The sequence below is a fragment of the Festucalex cinctus genome, chromosome 11, assembly GCF_051991245.1.
Source record: "Festucalex cinctus isolate MCC-2025b chromosome 11, RoL_Fcin_1.0, whole genome shotgun sequence".
Lineage (NCBI taxonomy): Eukaryota > Metazoa > Chordata > Actinopteri > Syngnathiformes > Syngnathidae > Festucalex > Festucalex cinctus.
In genome coordinates this window covers 4,453,767-4,471,406 of record NC_135421.1, presented here as the reverse complement: position 1 = coordinate 4,471,406, position 17,640 = coordinate 4,453,767, and the positions used below count along the sequence as shown (strand labels likewise).

Genomic DNA, 17,640 nt, shown 5'->3' with positions numbered 1-17,640 from the left:
ACAAGTCTCCGGTGTTAGCGGCTAGTAGCTAGTTGCTAGCAGTGAGTGCACAGCTGGGTATGTTTAAAGTACTGTGGCTTTGATTTCTTTTTTCCCATCTTTTTCAATGATATGAATATAGGCTAGTTTGTCATAAATTCTCCATGTAGAAGAGTGTGCGTCTTAAATTGCAGTTTGAGGCCTTTTTCTTTAAAAGGAAAAAAAGATAATTAGGTCATCTTCATTTTCTTTACAAAACACTTTTTCCTATTAAATAAATAAAAGCATTTATCTCAGAATGTCAAATAGGGCCCCTTAGATTTTAGGAATGCAACTTTATGTGCAATATAAGGCAGGATACATGCTTATGATAAATGTATAATATAAGAAGGTGCCCTGTTTTATATTGTACTGTTGTGTTCCTACATTCTAAAAGGACTACATTTGACATTTTGAGTTGAATCTTTTTATTTAATGGGGAAAACATCCTCACAATATTTAGATAAATCATTTGTGAATTACGTTTGAGGCTAGGAAATCCGGGTTGTTTTTAAACAGTTGGACAAGACGCGGGTCTAGCAAGCAGCTAGGCTAAAAACACGCCCCCTAGTTACGAGGCATACCGTCTAATAATTGCTTATTTTCACACACTTCTCTTACAATTTCGACATTTTGGTGCTTGGAAATGAAACTAGAGACCCCAAGGAGGCTATTTGTGTAGAAATCTCCGTCTAATATCGTCCATTTCTCTCGATTGAGCCTGCCGACATGCGGACCCTTTTGCCGGAGCTGGCATGACTCCATGGTGTAGTGGTTATTGGAGCCACCCTATAAGCAGGAAGGCGGGGGTTCATGTCCCACCCAGTGTTTTTTTTTTTTCTTTTTCCATTCCCTTCCTAGCAAACAAGCTGTTTACTAGGCGTCACACGGAGGAGTGCGCAAGCGCAGCGCTCACTGCGAGGCCCCCTGCAGGCTCAGTTTCCCGAGAGTTTTGTGGGTGGATGAGAAGGGCGTGTCAAGACCCGGTACGATCGGTGACACGCATGCGCAGAAGATCCCGCCATCTTGGATCAGCAACTACGGCAACTTCACTTGAACAAAATACAAAAGAACCTTTATATGCCTGCGCGATAGAGCGCGTACGCATATAAAGGTATTTGTTCTAGAGTTGTTGCCGTAGTTGCCGATCTAAGATGGCGGGATCGTCTGCGCATGCGTGTCACCGATCGTGCCGGGTCACCGATAGAGTCTTGACAGGGCGTGGCAGCCACACGAGGAGAGGTGGGGGTTTGACTGAACTGGGTGTCTTACTTCCGGGTTAGAAAAATAGCCACCAAAAAAACTCATATTTCATAAGAAATTACATCACCATGGTGTCAATTTTCAAAGTTAAGATTTAATAATAAATTGGCCTATAGTTAACTGAGGAAGTGCTTAAAATACCATAATCCTTTAACTGCTTTGTTCTACTCTGTTCTTGTTCATTTCCACCACTTTTTCTTTCTGCACTATTGTTTATATATAGGGTGATTCAAAAAGAATGACCCTATTCCATGATCAAATACTTCTTAAGTTAAATGTTTGAGTCAGAATTAGGCAATGGGTGTTTGAAAGATCAGATTTCACGTGACACTGACAGACTGATGCGTCTGGTAGCGACAGCAGAAAAAATGCTCTTTGTGCTTGGCCTCCTAGTTCTCCTGACCTCACAGTTTGTGATTTTTTTTTTTTTTCCTCTTGAGGTTTGTAAAAGATAAAGTATTTGTTCCGCCATTACCAACTGACCTGGAAAACTCAAAACATCGAATAACAACAGCGATCAATTCAATTGATCCTGATGTGCTTCAACGTATTTGGGAAGAATTCTCATATAGTATAGTATAGTCGTACTATAGTACTAAATCTCTAAATCTTTGAAAGTAGCCGCCGTCAAGCCCATTCTAAAAAAAAAAAAAGAACACTGGATGTCTCCCTGCTAGCAAATTATAGACTAATCGCAAACCTTCCCTTCGTAACTAAAATAGTTGAAAAAGTGGTTTTTAATCAACTCAGCAATTTCTTGAGCTTAAACGGACTTTTGGATAAATTCCAGTCAGGTTTCCGACCTCATCACAGTACAGAAACAACTCTGATTAAAGTACTCAACGATATAAGATTGAGCACTGATGCAGGGAAGGTATCGGTGCTCGTCTTGTTGGACCTCAGTGCAGCATTTGACACGATTGATCATAATACACTGTTAGACGGGCTGGAAACTTGGGTGGGGTTAAATGGAACAGTCCTTAAATGGTTCAGGTCCTATTTGGAGGAAAGGTGTTACTTTGTGACGATTAGAAATTTTGAATCTGATCGAAAGGCCATGACATGTGGGGTCCCTCAAGGGTCAGTCCTTGGACCCTGTTGTTCAGTCTGTATATGTTACCTTTGGGTCAAATGCTTCAGAATGCTGATGTTGACTATCATAGTTATGCAGATGACACACAACTGTATATTTCAATGTCCCCAAATGACAGCAGTTCTATTAACGTATTGTGTCATTCTCTAGAGCAAATTAACAACTGGATGAACCAAAATTTCCTTCACCGAAGCGAAAACAAAACGGAGCTCATTGTTTTCGGCAATAAAGAAAAGAGGATTGCTGTTAAAAAAAACAGCTTGAGTCACTGTCTTTAGAAACTAAAGACCAAGTTCGAAATCTTAGGGTACTAATAGACTCAGACCTGACCTTTAGCAATCATATTAAATTCATCACTAAAACAGCCTTTTACCAGCTGAAAAACATATCCAGACTGAAGGACTGCATGCTTCAAGCTGACGAAGAGATGCTTATCCATGCTTTTATCTCCAGCAGACTAGATTACTGTAATGGTCTTCTGACTGGACTCTCTCAAAAGAACATGAGACAATTGCAGCTCATTCAGAACGCTGCTGCTCGAGTTCTGACCAAAACAAAGAGATCAGAACATATTACTCCAGTACTTAAGGATTTACACTGGCTCCCTGTCAGCTGTAGAATAGATTTTAAAGTTCTGCTACTCGTCTATAAATCACTAAATGGTTTGGGTCCTGAATATATCCAAGAAATGCTGATTGAGTACAAACCCAGCAGGGCTCTGAGATCTACAGACTTGGGCCAACTAGTGGAACCCAGAGTTCGAAGCAAACATGGTGAAGCTGCATTTAGCTATTATGCTGCACACAGATGGAATAGGCTGCCAACAGAAGTGAAGTCAGCCCCGAGTATAAATGCTTTTAAATCCAGGTTAAAAACTTTGCTTTTTTCTTATACCTTTGATTAGGGACTTTTAAACAGCTTTAATTAAGTGTTTTATTTTTTTTTTAATATTATTTTAAACTTACTTACGTTAAATGTTTTAATGTTTGTTGAATAATGTTTTGAGATTGTTATTGTATGTTCTTTTTAGTAAATTTTGAAACCTTTTTTAATTTATTTTTCTTCCTCTGAATGTTAACTACTGTTTCTTGATGCTTGTGTTGTCTTTCCTTGTGTAAAGCACATTGAGTTGCCTTGTGTATGAAATGTGCAATACAAATAAACTTGCCTTGCCTTGCCTATTGATATTGTTTGTGCTACAAGGGGAGGCCATACTGAGCACTTCTAACATGTGAAATAAAACTTGAGTGTTAGGAGAATACTTTTATTATAAGTGTTATTTTTTGTTATTTTTCCTGCATAGAATATTTGATCATGAAATATGGTAATTCTTTTTGAATCGCCCTGTATTTAACGTCATAATTTGTTCAAAACATTTATTTTCTGTTAACATTTGTTTAGATTTATTTTACATTACTATTGTTGCAGTTGCAAGGCATGTTAATTTATATTTAAAAAATTTGTTTTTTCTTTTTGTAAGAAAAAAAAGTGCCGATTAGAATACCGTTCAGGCACCAGATCGATAAAATTATAACAATCATACTGTAGCTATAAATTACAACACATCGCAAAATCGCATTGCGCAAGCTTTTATAGGTCAAACTAAAAAACAAACTAGAGCTGCGAGCAGCTATAAAGGGCCCTCGCAGCCCGGGCCACGTTGGGGTACTTCCACATTGGGGTACTCGCACATTGGGGTACTGGCACATTAGGAGCAAAATTTCTTTGAACATGGCATGATAAACCTTTACATGTGGATTTTTTTTTTGACAGGTGTGATGTGTGTGTCAAGCTCAATAGGTTTTGGAGATTTTTAAGATCTGCAAAAATCAGCGTCCTTTTTTATTTTTAGGGAATGAGTTGACCTGATTGGTATTTTTTGCAAAAGTATATATACCCATCATCGCTCGTACTCATTGCACGATGTTGCTTTTATTGTCCATAGAGGTTATCAAAAATAAATAAAACAAAATTAAAAAGTACATATGTTTGGATCGGTCTGATACCAGTGAACATCTTGAGTAGTGGAAAGTAAAAGAATATTCATAAATGACTTAGTTATAACATTTACAATGAGTTCACAAATTTTGTACAAAATAGCGTAAGTGGGGTTGTTGTTTTTTTTTTTATGCTTCAAGGACTAGGTGGCGCTGTATTTATAACTGAATTTTGTGATAGAGTTATCTTCAGGCCTTGACTATAAATATACATGTCAAGTTTGGGATTTTTTGAAGCATGTACCGGGGAGTTATTAAGCATATCCTTCATTCACGATACTGCTTTTAACGTCCATAGAGGCTATCAAAAATAAATAAAACTAAATAAAAAATACGTATGTTTGGATAGGTCTGATGCCAGTGAACATTTTGAATGGTGGAAAGTAAAAGAATATTCATAAATTACTTAGTTATCACACTGAAAATGAGTTTACAATTTTTGTAAAAATACCGGAAGTGGGGTATTTTTTTTTCTGCCTCAAGGGCTAGGTGGCGCTGCATATATAACTGAATGTTGTCATAGAGATACCTTCAGGCCTTGACTATAAACATACATGTCAAGTTTGGGATTTTTGGGGGCATGAACCGGGCAGTTATTAAGCATATCCTTTTCCATTGCGAAACACAAATTTTGATGCCCCGCCCTCATCATATAGTATTTTGAAGAGTCAAGATTTTTCCCCCTGTCGTTGGCTCAGGTCTTGACATGGTCCAGGTCAAGTCTTAACTCAGTCGGATGAAACGTGTAGGAGAAGTGGGCAAAAGTATGCCCCCTGTAAATGTGCAAAAATCGTCAAAAATGGGACATTCAAAAATTCGTAGCTCACTTCCTGTTCATTTTAGCATATGGGTCCAAGAGACTTTTTTTGTAGGTCTTGGGCTCCCTCATACACCGAAGAATTTCCAAAGATCTTGCTTAAACGTACAACCGCGGCTGGTTCATTAAACATTTCTAGGGGGGCGCTATTGAGTCATTTTTGTAAAAATAGCACAATCAACAATACAATATTGCTCATTTTACCATGCCAGATGTGTGTGCCAAGTTTCATGAGTTTCTGTGCATGTTTAGACCCTTAAAACTGGCGTTGTTTTCTTGGCAAACAGCGCTTAGCCACGCCCACAGCGATTCGCGAAAACTCACAAACTTCGTGTTGTGACATCATGAAGGCCGAAACCCTCATCTGAGCAAATATGAGAGGGGTCCAGTTAACGTGGTTGGAGATAAACGTTGAAGAAAATTGGTAAGAAAAAAAATTGCCACTAGATGGCGCTATTAGTAAGATGAAATATAACTTTGTAGAAGTCTTAAGGGCTGGACTCTCATCAAATGTGTGAAATTTTAAGAAGGTTGGATCATCTGGGTCAAGTTAAAGCAACTTTTATTGTCACAAAAAATCTTCAGACTTTGCGGCACCGTAACGGCCACACCCTATGGTGAAAAGTTACAATATTCAGTGTGGGGCATGATCAACATCTTAAGGCTTTTCTGACCAATTTTCAACTGGATCCCTTCAACGAGCTCGGCACAGTAGCTAAAAATGTAAATTATCACATTTATTGTCACCACTAGGTGGCGCTATATGTATATGTGAATTTTATGATATAGATGTTTTCAGGCCGTGACTATTAAGTTGCATGAGAAGTTTGAGATTTTTTGGAGCTTGTACATGGGAGTTATTAAGCATTTTGTCTTTCTGGACAAATTAAATTTTAAAGGGCCTAAAGCGGTCGCTGCTCGGGCCCTAAAAATGAAAATGTCTCAAAAAACCCGATTTTCTCGAAAAAAAAAAAAGTTAAGACATTTTTTAAAATCAATATCAATATACATTTAGGGAAACAAAGCCATCTGATTAAAATTTGCCGTTGATGAGTGTAATTAGCTTGTACACATACATATTTAATAATTAGGTTATTTCTGAAGATATGGAGTTCAATTGGAGAATATTTCTGTTCATCAGAGGAAAGAAATTATTTTGCATGCGACAATTTTCTGTTATTTGGGGAAAAAAAGAAAAAGAAAATCAGTGTCATTTTCTCTCTCACATAATTGTGCTACTTCTGTCTTTGTGTATCACATTAAATGGAACAGGTAGATACCGGTTTACTTTTTTTTTATGGCGAAAGAGACAAAATGTGGAAAATGGCAAGCGGTGCGAATAATTTTGCAAGCTACTGTATTGCCAATTTCCCCCACAGCATTAATAAAGTCTATCGCTTACATGGTAAATCCCATCGAAAAGAATACAAACATACACCTGATCCTGACAGCAACCAGTGCAGATCACCTGAAGGAACCAACAGTGAGCTGACAAACCTAAGAGAAAATAAAAATGAATGAAATGTATCACTTGTGTTTCCCCAATGGAATACAATAACAACAGATGCTTTACTTACTGTTTGTGCCCAAGGCAGAAGGACTGGATGTTGTATGGAGAACAAAAGTGACTCACTCTGATTTTTTCATCTCGGTCACCAGTGATAATATACTTATCATTAAGTGACACCGTCTAAAAGAAAGAATGATACGTTGCAGAAACACGACTAGCAAGGCTCGAAAAAAAAATCTTTGCAAAGCTGTTTTGCTCATCAACGACTTCGTTGTGGTGCAACGTTCTAATTTTGAGGCCAACATTTTTGCAGATTAATCCCAGAGATCTGAAGCAAAGTTTTTACTAAACAATAAAAATATGACAACATAAATTTGTTTTTCTTTTTTATATAATCAATAGTGATGTCAAACGATTAAAATTTTTAATCTGATTAATCACACTTTTTAATTTTGATTAATCACGATTAATCAGCGAAATTACTTGCATATTCGCGTAATATAAAATAAATATAAAATACCGTAATATTTTGACATTAACACAATTTATGATCTGAATGGCATTTGCAAACATTGATTAAATGCATGCACGCAAATATGGAGGACGAAAAGTGCCAACATTAAATAAATAAATACACCATTAAATAATTAAATAAAAGTGTCATTAATTAATTAAATGTGACAATTAATAAAATGTGTCATTAATTAATTAAATTCCCTGTGATTATTTAATGATTTATTTATATATTTATTTATTTATATATTTATGTATTTATTTATTTAATTAATTAGATATTTATGTATTTATTTATTTCTCTATTTAATTATTTCATGGTCACTGTTTTGCGGTGTTTCGTGAATTTATTTTATCTGTCAAGCTCACCCGTCAAAGTTAGTGGGCGGGTCCTAACACCTGATTGTTCAATCGGCTCATCAAGTCAAGGCAAATCCATTTCAGAATAGTCAATTGATGCAGTGTTCGTGGCTAGTAAACACAATTGATAGGCTGGGTGGCGCTTTTCACCTAAATAGGTGCGTTTCCATTAGACATTAGATTTACGCTTTCATTAGGTGCTTTTTGAGACGTGCTGAAATGGTAGTTCTTCGCAAAATTTTAACGGAAACACTTTTTTTCCGCATTTGCAGTCTTGCAGCAGTTGTTCAATCGAGAATTTTGCACCGTTGTTGCTTCTCGCTGAGCCACTGATCCTGTACTTCCTTTTCTCCGTGACCGGGCGGAGTCACATGACTAGTAGGAAATGCGGAAAAAAAAGTGTAAATCTAATGTCTAATGGAAACGCACCTATTTAGGTGAAAAGCGCCACCCAGCCTATCAATTGTGTTTACTTGCCACGAACACTGCATCAATTGACTATTCTGAAATGGATTTGCCTTGACTTGATGAGTAGATTGACCAATCAGGTGTTAGGACCCGCCCACTAACTTTGACGGGCGAGCTTGACAGATAAAATAAATTCACGAAACACCGCAAAACAGCGACCATGAAATAATTAGAGAAATAAATAAATATATTAAAAAAAATGTATATATATATATATATATATATATATATATATATATATAAATAAATAATCACAGGGAAATTAATTAATGAAACATTGAATTAATTAATGACACATTTAATTAATTAATGACACTTTTATTTAATTATTTAATGGTGTATTTATTTATTTAATGTTGGCACTTTTGGTCCTCCATACGCAATTGCATGCATGTGTGTATTGCTCAAATGTAACAGCATCATATCAACTGGGTGCAATTCAGTAATTATGAATTAATTAAACGCAAATTACTTTTGTTTTATCTAAAGTTCCGTCGGGGTGTTTTTTTAAAGTGAAATTTACTACTGAGCACACCAACTGGAGTCACCCCGCTCTTTTTGGAACAACAGGCATAGGAAATGCCGTGCATTGACCTAATCATTGACCTGCGCAGCCTTCAATGTAACCATCCGCAGTTACGTTCAAGGCTCAAGTGCGTTCGAAAAAAATAGTGCGATTAAACTGCGTTAATACGTGATTAATGCGACAATTTTCTGTGATTAATTAATCTATTTATGCTTTAACTTTGACAGCCCTAATAATCAACCATTTTCATTTGCTAAATTGGGTATCTAACAGCAAAAAAAATATAAATTCCAGTCTAAATGTAGTATTTCTAAATGGGTTGTTGTCTTGCAGCAAAGCTAACTTGATTAAAAAAAAAAAAAAAAAAAAAAAAAAAAAAAAAGATGCAATGTACAGTAATCTGTACAGCGGCTCTGAAACGTCAAAGCCAAAACTCAGAACTCCATTGTGAAAACAACCATTATTGATATTGTAAGAGAAATATATTAAACCCTAATACGCTTCCAATGGACCGGGCTGTGCCTTGCATGGCAGCAGCCTCCCATTGGTGTATGAATGTGTGCGTGAATGAGTGAATGTGAGGCTTTCTCAAGGGCTTTGGGGACGATGTGGTGTGGATAAAGTGCTATAAAAGTGCACTGCAGTCCATTTACCATTTAAACCAAGTGCACGTTTGTAGTCTGTAATTTATAGTATGCCTTTAAAACTAATTAACCTGTGCAATTTCCGTAAGCCAGTGGTGTGTCTTGTTGAGATTAAACAATGTATATCCTGCAATTGTTTGACTTAGACTTGACTTTATTGATCCCTTTGCTTCTTAAATCTGAGAAAAAAACCCAGAGATACTGATGATTGGCTCTGCCACTTAAAGGGATCGTTCTGATTTTTTTACATAAATCTCTATTTCATCCTCACCTCCAGTGTGTGCGATCATTATCGACTTACCCCTGACAGCGTTCTGTGAAACGAGTTCTGGTCCGGTGTTGGTCGAGAGGACAGGAGTCCGGCATGTTGGCTGTCTTCGCGGAAATACAGCGTTTTTCTTCTAAAAACAATTTGTGTTCAAAAGAGTGATACATTTGCACACAAAAGTCCCTCCTGCAAAACAGTCAGACTCCATTACCGCCGGGCACTAGTTTTCTGTTCGTTCGTATCAATGCGCGGCGCCCCCGCATGCAGCTGATAGACGCGCACTAATCTACAAGTTTTGTCTTTTCGACGGCGGAAGGCGTGACTACCAGCCGTCTGCAGCGCTTCTATCACCTGTCTATAGGGCGCCGCGCAGTGATACGAACGAACAGAAAAATAGTGCCTGGCGGTAATGGAGTCTGACCTTTTTTTTCAGGAGGGCGTTTTGTGATGCAAATGTATCACTCTTTTGAACACAAATTGTTTTTAGAAGAAAAACGTTTTTTTTCCACGACGACAGCCAACATACCGGACTACTGTCCTCTCGACCAACACCGGACCAGAACTCGTTTCACAGAATGCTGTCAGGGGTAAGTCAGTGCTGATCGCACACACTGGAGGTGAGGATGAAATAGAGATTTATGTTAAAAACTCCGAAGTATCCCTTTAAGGACACCACTCCGACGCTTGATAAAAGCAACATTATCCAAAGTGACTCAGCAAAAAAAATCTGTATTTGACTCAACTCTAATTCAAATGCACATCAAGAATTTTACCAGAAATGTGAGTTCTTTTGTTTTGTTTGTAATCTCAGCAATATCGCTAATATACATCCCATTTTACCCGCAAGTGATGCAGAGATCATACGTCATGCGTTTGTTATGTCTCACCTTAACTATTGTAACTTACTTCTTTCTGGTCTTTCTAAGTCTAGTAATCAAAGTCTGCAATTACAAACCCTTGCAAAATGTATGGAATTACCAGTCTTGGACGAGCACTCAGACATTTTATTCTGTAGATCAAACTCAAATAAAAAGCATTAAATAGTCGTAATATCATTCCAAAGTGCAACCTCTTGGCTTTCAGAAACACTAAAAGAAATGAAGAAAAAACATTGCGCTGATCAGTAAATGTTACTTTTATAGAGCAAGTGCAGGGAAATAAATATGGAATCACTCCATTCTGAGAAGAAAAATATGGAATCACTCCATTTTGAGCAGAAAATAAGGACACGCCCAGTCAATTTCCTTTCCTTAATTGGGCACCTGCCTCAAATTACATCTGCTCGTTAGTCAGCAGTTAAAAACAGTGCAGTAATCACACCTTGGAGGGCTGCTGGACCACATGGATTGGCAAGAATCATGGCTCCAACAAAGGAGATGTCTCTTGAGACCAAAAACCGGATTATCAAACTTCTTGAAGAAAGTAACTCTACACATATGGTTGCCAATTGCTGATTTAGGGCTGAGTGAGTGGTCGTCCAGGACTGGTGATTCCATACTTTTGCTAGGGGTTGTAGTACAGAATGCTCCAGTTATGACACTTGATGAGGACAACAATGCTGGCTAACTGCTTTGGCTCCTTGTCCAATGAGTGGCAATTTAGAGGTTTTGTCCATTAATTATACTCCCACTTATAAAATATGACACAGCTTAGCATTTTACTATTTTGTTGATTTAGTGGTCCCGAAGGTTCTACTTCAAGATCTTTGCTCAGAATCCACTGGTCTGTTGGTGACTCAGAGAGCTACAAAGTAGTCCGCAGGTTCTACAGCATTTTCTATTCTGGCTGCATAACTCTGGAATGCTCAACCTGCAGAAATTCAAGGGGACAGCCATGTAAAAATGTTTAAATCCAGATTGTAATACTTTATACTCTTGCATTTAGTTAAACCACACACAGGCCTGTTTTACTGCCACTTCTTCTTTCTTGCCCATTCCTTCAGATGGGGCTAGGGTACCATGACTGAATCTGATCCTGCTGCTTTATGAACACTGACCGTCAGGGACAAGATCTGAGATGGCCCCATATCAAAGGAGGAGACTCGGCCATGTCCCGAGGAAGAACCACTTCCCCAAAATCTTCCTGTGCTTCCTGACTCTCATATTTTCCTAGTTAACACTGGATAGCATATTACAGCTACCAGTACTCCTCATCTTACGAATGCAATGGTTATGGTTTCGGAGAGGCTGTTCGTAATGCTTGGTCAGACTACAACAAGATAGCCAGATTTTGGCCCGACAAACATGTTGCGGACAAACGGGGCATGTCATCAACGACTTTGAGATGTCGTGACGTAGCGACGCCTGTGTAGTGTGACCCGTTCAACGATTGGTCGCCTGTTGTCCTGGACAGTTCACGACCATCACAACGAAAGTCTAGCGTGTCAGAATTTTTGCTCGTCTTGTCGCACAATGTGACATACTTACATTGTCGTTCTTTCGGTTCCACATGCAGTGAACCAAGAGCAAGAGGGAGTTATTTATTATGCACCCCACTGCGGCGCTGCCGCTGCATGGAGAGCGCACGCATTGTGCACATTTTTTGCCATTTAAAGACATGAACAACACATACGCTCTATATCAATGGTCCACAACCACCCGGCCGCGGACTGGTACCGGGCCGATGGCCACTTTGGACCGGGCTGCGGCAGGCAGCACAGGTGAAAGAATAAAAAAACATACTCTACTTCCAGTTAATTGATTAGCCGAGGCTTTTAAAATGTTTTATTTTGAAAAGTGACCGGATTATCTCTCTTTACAACGGACTCTTGTCCGGTCTGGCTATCCTGAAGGGCGATTCCTCCATCCGTGATCCCTTCTCAAGGTTGTTTCTTTCTTTATTTTTATTTTATTTTTGTTTTAAACCCAACTGGGACTTTGAGTTTTTGCTTGCCCTGTTGGGCAGTTCAGAGCAGGGAATGTCCATAATATTTGTCAACTGTGGACTTTGAGAAACCCTTTGAGACGCTATTGTGATTAAGGACGACACAAATAATCCTGAGTGTGCAGCTGTACTGCTTGCTTGTGCAATATGTACATTGTCTGGTGGGCACTTCTTGACTTTCATTTTTTTCTATACACCAGCATTGCATTATTTATTATTCAGAATCATGTAAATCTGCACTGTGGTGCATCTAAGAATCAAGTTACTGTATTTCTCTCATCCCAAACAGCAACCAGCCTACGGATGCAAAATGACACATTTCATTTGGGAACAATAATTATGGGATCCTTACAACAGCTAGGACCATGGATAGGTGGCCCATCTTAAGCTCGCCTTCTCTCTCTGGTTGCATCACCGAGAAGGAATATACGTCACCCGATTTATCAGCCACAAGAACCTCATCTTCCTCCTTGTTAAACACCAAGGATGTGCCCCTCCTCACCAACCACCTGTAAAAAAAATACATCTGCTTTGAATCTTTTCAAAAAGAAAAAATTGTTGTTTTTGTAAGATATGGCTATTTCCTAAGTTTTACCTGGTGCTGACACACTGCCAAGAATGCTCACACTGAAACAGCACCAGTCGTTTGGAGTCATCAGTTAGGGCCACCAGTTTTCCAGATGGTGAAATGATGAAGGCAAGTATTATGTCATTTCCAGTTGCCCCTGCAAGGCTTAGGTTGTGGATGACAGAACGTGTTATTACAAGATTTCTTCATTTTGTGTTTATCTCATATGTAAGGAATTAATCCCGGAGAACTCAGTATTTGGGGCTATATAAATGTTAGAATTCTATTCATGTTGACATGTTTATTTTATATTTCTTAACTATTTTACCTCTTGTTTTCAGCCGCTGGATCATTTTCTCTTTTCTTGGCAGTGCTACAGTCAAACACAAATGGCTCTCTGTAGAAAAAGTACATAATTGATTTATGAAAAATACGTTGTGGAATCTTTAGCAAATCAATTTGACGAATTCACAGTGAATTACAGTGAATCCCCATGTGTTGGATAGGAAGTGAACCTGCCACAGGTACCATGTAAGGGAACATAGTACAGGACTTATATTTTTATATCCGTTTTTATTTTCACTTTTATTTATTTTATTTTGGCAGTTTTGGTCCTCCATGGTGATGGTGGTGGGTATTGGCGGGTGGCGGGCCTGTGCCTGGAGAGGACACTCCAGTATAGGTTCACAGCATCAAACCAAAACAGGAAGCAGGTCTACGGTTATACGCCACAATGATTTAAACAAACAAGCAGACCACAACATCTGCAGCAAGGAAGAAGAAAACAAGAACAAACAGAAAAAGACCAGCCCTTACTCATTCACTGCCTTTGACAAATATACATGTCAATTGTATTTTTTAGAGCGGGGGTAAATGGGGGCTGGAGAGCAGTTCACTTCACAAATATGGCACTTGTATTCATTTTAATTTATTTAATTCAATCTCCGGTTTAATAACCTTATTTATTCATTGATTGAATCTTTATTAGTAGTAGTATTATTATCATTATTATTATTATTATTATTAGTAATAATAATAATAATAATAATAATAATAATAATGATTCTGGGTGTTAAAACAATCGATTCGCGCAATTTTCGAATCGAATCAATAGGCGGCTGAATCGATTTTTAAACTTCCATTTTTAATGGAAAAATATTCAACAAAACGTCTTACTTCGGGTTAGGTTTCACACCTAAACATGGAAGAATGTTATATGAACGGAACATTAAGCCTTAATATTTTATTTTAATGCTGTTCAAACATGAAACAGATTACAACCTGTATAAGACTGACGTATCAGATAAATAAATAATACATGTTCATACAAATCTTACACTCTACAAGTTTACTGATTAGTATTTTCTAAATTCGACTTATAAATTCGTATCGGGATTAATCGGTATCGAATCGTGACCTGTGGATCGTGATACGAATCGAATCGTCAGGTACTAGGCAATTCACACCCCTAATAATAATAATAATAATAATAATATTATAATATTATTATTATTATTATTATTATTATTAACTGAATCTCTGGTGTAATAACCTTATTTATTGAAGTTTTATTTTATTATTATTTCAATCTGTGGTGTAATAGACTTATTTATTGATTGATTGTTTTATTTTATTTTATTATTATTGTAATAATCTGTTCGTATTGCTGCTGGAAATGTAAATTCCCGGAGGGTGCCATTCCAAAGGGATCAATAAAGACAAGTCTAAGTCTAAGATTGTACATATCAATGTTATTGCTCAATAATCACCCCACAAGAGTACATTCCCAGTGAAATGTTAATTGGTACTGTGTTATAGTGAAACATCTTTTAAACTGTTAATAATAATAAAAACATACATCGTTTAAACTGCGTTTGAATTGTTTTGGGTTTTTTTTAAATCTTTTATGTTGAAAACCGGATGTCGTTCTCCGTACCAGCGGATGTCGTTCTCCGCGCCAGCGTCTTTCGAGTACACTACCGTAAATCCTACAAAAGGGCGAACAAAAAAAAAAATGAAGTGCGGCTTACTTGACCGCGTAAAAAAAGAAAAGGTGGCTAGCTTTACCTCAGTCATATATTTCCCACCTTTTAACGAAAACGCTCGCCGAAAAATCAAGCACTCTACATTCGTTTGTTATGGGATGTTTGCCCTCCGGGAGGCGCCGCGGGAGCTAATCAGTGACATCAGCTGGAAGGCTGATTGATTAACTGCTTCAGAAAGTTTCGGTTTCTCCATCACTACAAATCATAGCCGTTCACGACAAAATAAAGCTAGCAGGAGTATTGCCGGTCACGGCAAAAATATGCACTGCCTATAATTATGCCACCTTGATTCATAAACTTTTATAAAGAGAAGCGTTTTAAACTCTCACCTTTCCTGTTTGATGTGAGCCGCTAATAACTTAGTGCCACAAGACAGGAACAGCCACTCTCCACCAATACCAATGGAAGTCATGACTGTTTATTTCCGACTCCACGCGGTCTGTCAGCACGATTTGCGTGCGCATGCGCGGCAGATTGGCTAGCTTGGCTTGCTCCTCGCTGACCAACGGCAAGACACTAGGACAAAACACACGCACACACGCATATACACTATAAAATAAATAAATAAATATATATATATATATATATATATATATATATATATATATATATATATATATATATATATATATATATTCAGGTCTCAAAGTATTTATTTTTGAAATGTGAAACTGAATAGGCCGATGGTTGGCTTATATCGAAATGTAAAAAAAAAATGCCTTGCTGTTTATTTTCTTTTATGGTTTATTTTTGCTTGCAACACAAATGCTATCACCCAGCAAGAGCCTGCGGTGTTTTTTTTTCCGTTTTGTGTTTAAAAAAAAAAAAAAGTTTGCTTATGTCACATTACCAAACCCAGAAAACAGATGAGCCGTAAATGTAATGAAGATGGGGCATTGGCTATTTCTACTTCATGTTATTTTATTTGAACAATCTTATTAATAATCTTGACTGGAACAAAATATGCAAGGCAAATACTTAACAACAAAGTGAAAGAAGTGACGTTCCAGATGTTATCCATGTAAAGTTTTCTTACAGCAGCTGAATAAAGACATCAATGTTGATTGCTGTTTTTGTGGAGAATCTCCTGAGGATGTATTTCATTTGTTTTGGGACTGTCCGTTTTCTGAAACATTTTGGAAAGGTATTTGTCATTTTATTTTTGTTATAATACATGACTTGGTGACACAACATGCATCACGTTTTAAAAAAAAACATGCTGGTGATGAATCTTAGTTCCTGAGACTTGTAAAGACTTATCTATTTCCTTTTCTAAAAAGAATTATTGAACCTATAGGTTAACCTAAATAAATATTAACCTAAATAGGTTAATATAGGTTAATATTAACCTATAGAACCTATTGCACGCTAATGTGGTAGGACAAGCTTCTTTTTCATTTTTTGTCCCCACCTGGCTGTTGTAATGCATTGTATTGTTCTCTGTTCAATAAAACAATTTAAAAAATTAAATCACCAAAAAAAAAGACCATGACCATCATTTTGACTTGTGACGTGTTTCTAGTCACACAGTGGGTGGCCGTATAAATAAATGTAGATGTGATCCGTCAGTAATTTATAAGAAGAAGAAGAAGACGAAGCGGAAGAGAAGAAGAGTGTGTCCAAGGAGAAAACCCAAAGCGACGACGGAAAGGACGCGGAAAATGTCGACCTCCATACTGATTTTAAGGCAACTTTGGACATCAAAGGTAATGTCTGCTTCACTTTCAAAACTACTGTTACCGTTTCCTGACCGTGGTCAGGAGACACGCAGGAGGATTTCCCTCCAAGGCCAGAGTCGTCTCCGGGGGTAATGCTGCATTCGAGGATGGTTTTGTTTTTTTTGTTTTTTTCTTACAGGTTTACAGAAACATTGACATATACATCTGATCGGAAGTCGGAAATATCCGAGTTGAAACCTCCCAGTTCCGACCTCAAAGCGTTCGAGGTGAACGTAAACAACCAAAATGGCGGATAGTGATAAATTGTTTTTTATTTTGGTCCTCAAAACTCAATTTGACCTCCAGGAAACTTACCTTTTTGTAATTTTGCTTCATTTATTGTTTTAATCTTATTTCATAAGCATTCCATACAGTTAAGTAGCTTACCGTATAATTTCATGCAGCGATATAGCGGCAATACTGTCAATACGTTGCGTTACATGAAGTTATGGTGAATATTTATGAATGACGAAAGCTATCTAGTTTTATACTCGAGTAAATTGTGTTTTGGAATTCAGAGTGACGTCACATTGTAGTCCGCCGGTGAAGTCGGGGTCCTTGGTTTTGGGCTCCAGGTGGAGGAGTGGAACCGGCACCAAAGGCAAGTGACGGTTCCACTCCTCCACCTGGCGTGGGTTCGCTCCTCTGCCTGGGAGACCCATGTGGCTTACATGAAGTAAGCTTGTGTATGAATGAGTGATTTAAAAAAAAAAAAAAAAAAAAAAAAAAAAACAAAAGGGGGGGGGTCCTTGTTTTTTTCGGACTTTGTGAGTGGAATTTCCGAGTTCAAGGGGGCGTTCCCGGGGCACTTCTTGGTCTGAACTCGGATATTTCCGAATATAGTCGAATATATCCAAGTTGGGTTTTTTCCCACTTACGACCTGAAAGCCTTCGAGGCGAACGTAAACAACCAAAATGGCGGATAGATCAATTTTTATTTTTTTGGTCC

At 37.8% G+C, this 17,640-nt stretch overlaps 1 protein-coding gene across 4 annotated transcripts in view; it reads right to left on the bottom strand.

The window, feature by feature from the left end:
* The window catches only part of wdr4 (WD repeat domain 4), a 31,788-nt gene extending 14,566 nt beyond the window's left edge, over window positions 1-17,222 (bottom strand). For 2 of the 4 annotated variants that reach the window (XM_077535869.1, XM_077535872.1), the window contains exons 1-7: window positions 17,079-17,222; window positions 15,303-15,489; window positions 13,257-13,325; window positions 12,956-13,093; window positions 12,713-12,869; window positions 6,766-6,878; window positions 6,625-6,685 (exon numbers count right to left, since the gene is read on the bottom strand). In XM_077535869.1, the coding sequence (XP_077391995.1) occupies window positions 6,625-6,685; window positions 6,766-6,878; window positions 12,713-12,869; window positions 12,956-13,093; window positions 13,257-13,325; window positions 15,303-15,385 (621 nt within the window). In that variant the 5' untranslated portion in view covers window positions 15,386-15,489; window positions 17,079-17,222. Of the gene's footprint in view, window positions 1-6,624; window positions 6,686-6,765; window positions 6,879-12,712; window positions 12,870-12,955; window positions 13,094-13,256; window positions 13,326-15,302; window positions 15,490-16,713; window positions 16,735-17,078 lie in introns of those variants that run through there. The other 2 variants (XM_077535870.1, XM_077535871.1) reach the window with 2 other exon arrangements.
* Window positions 17,223-17,640: the final 418 nt, after the last annotated feature.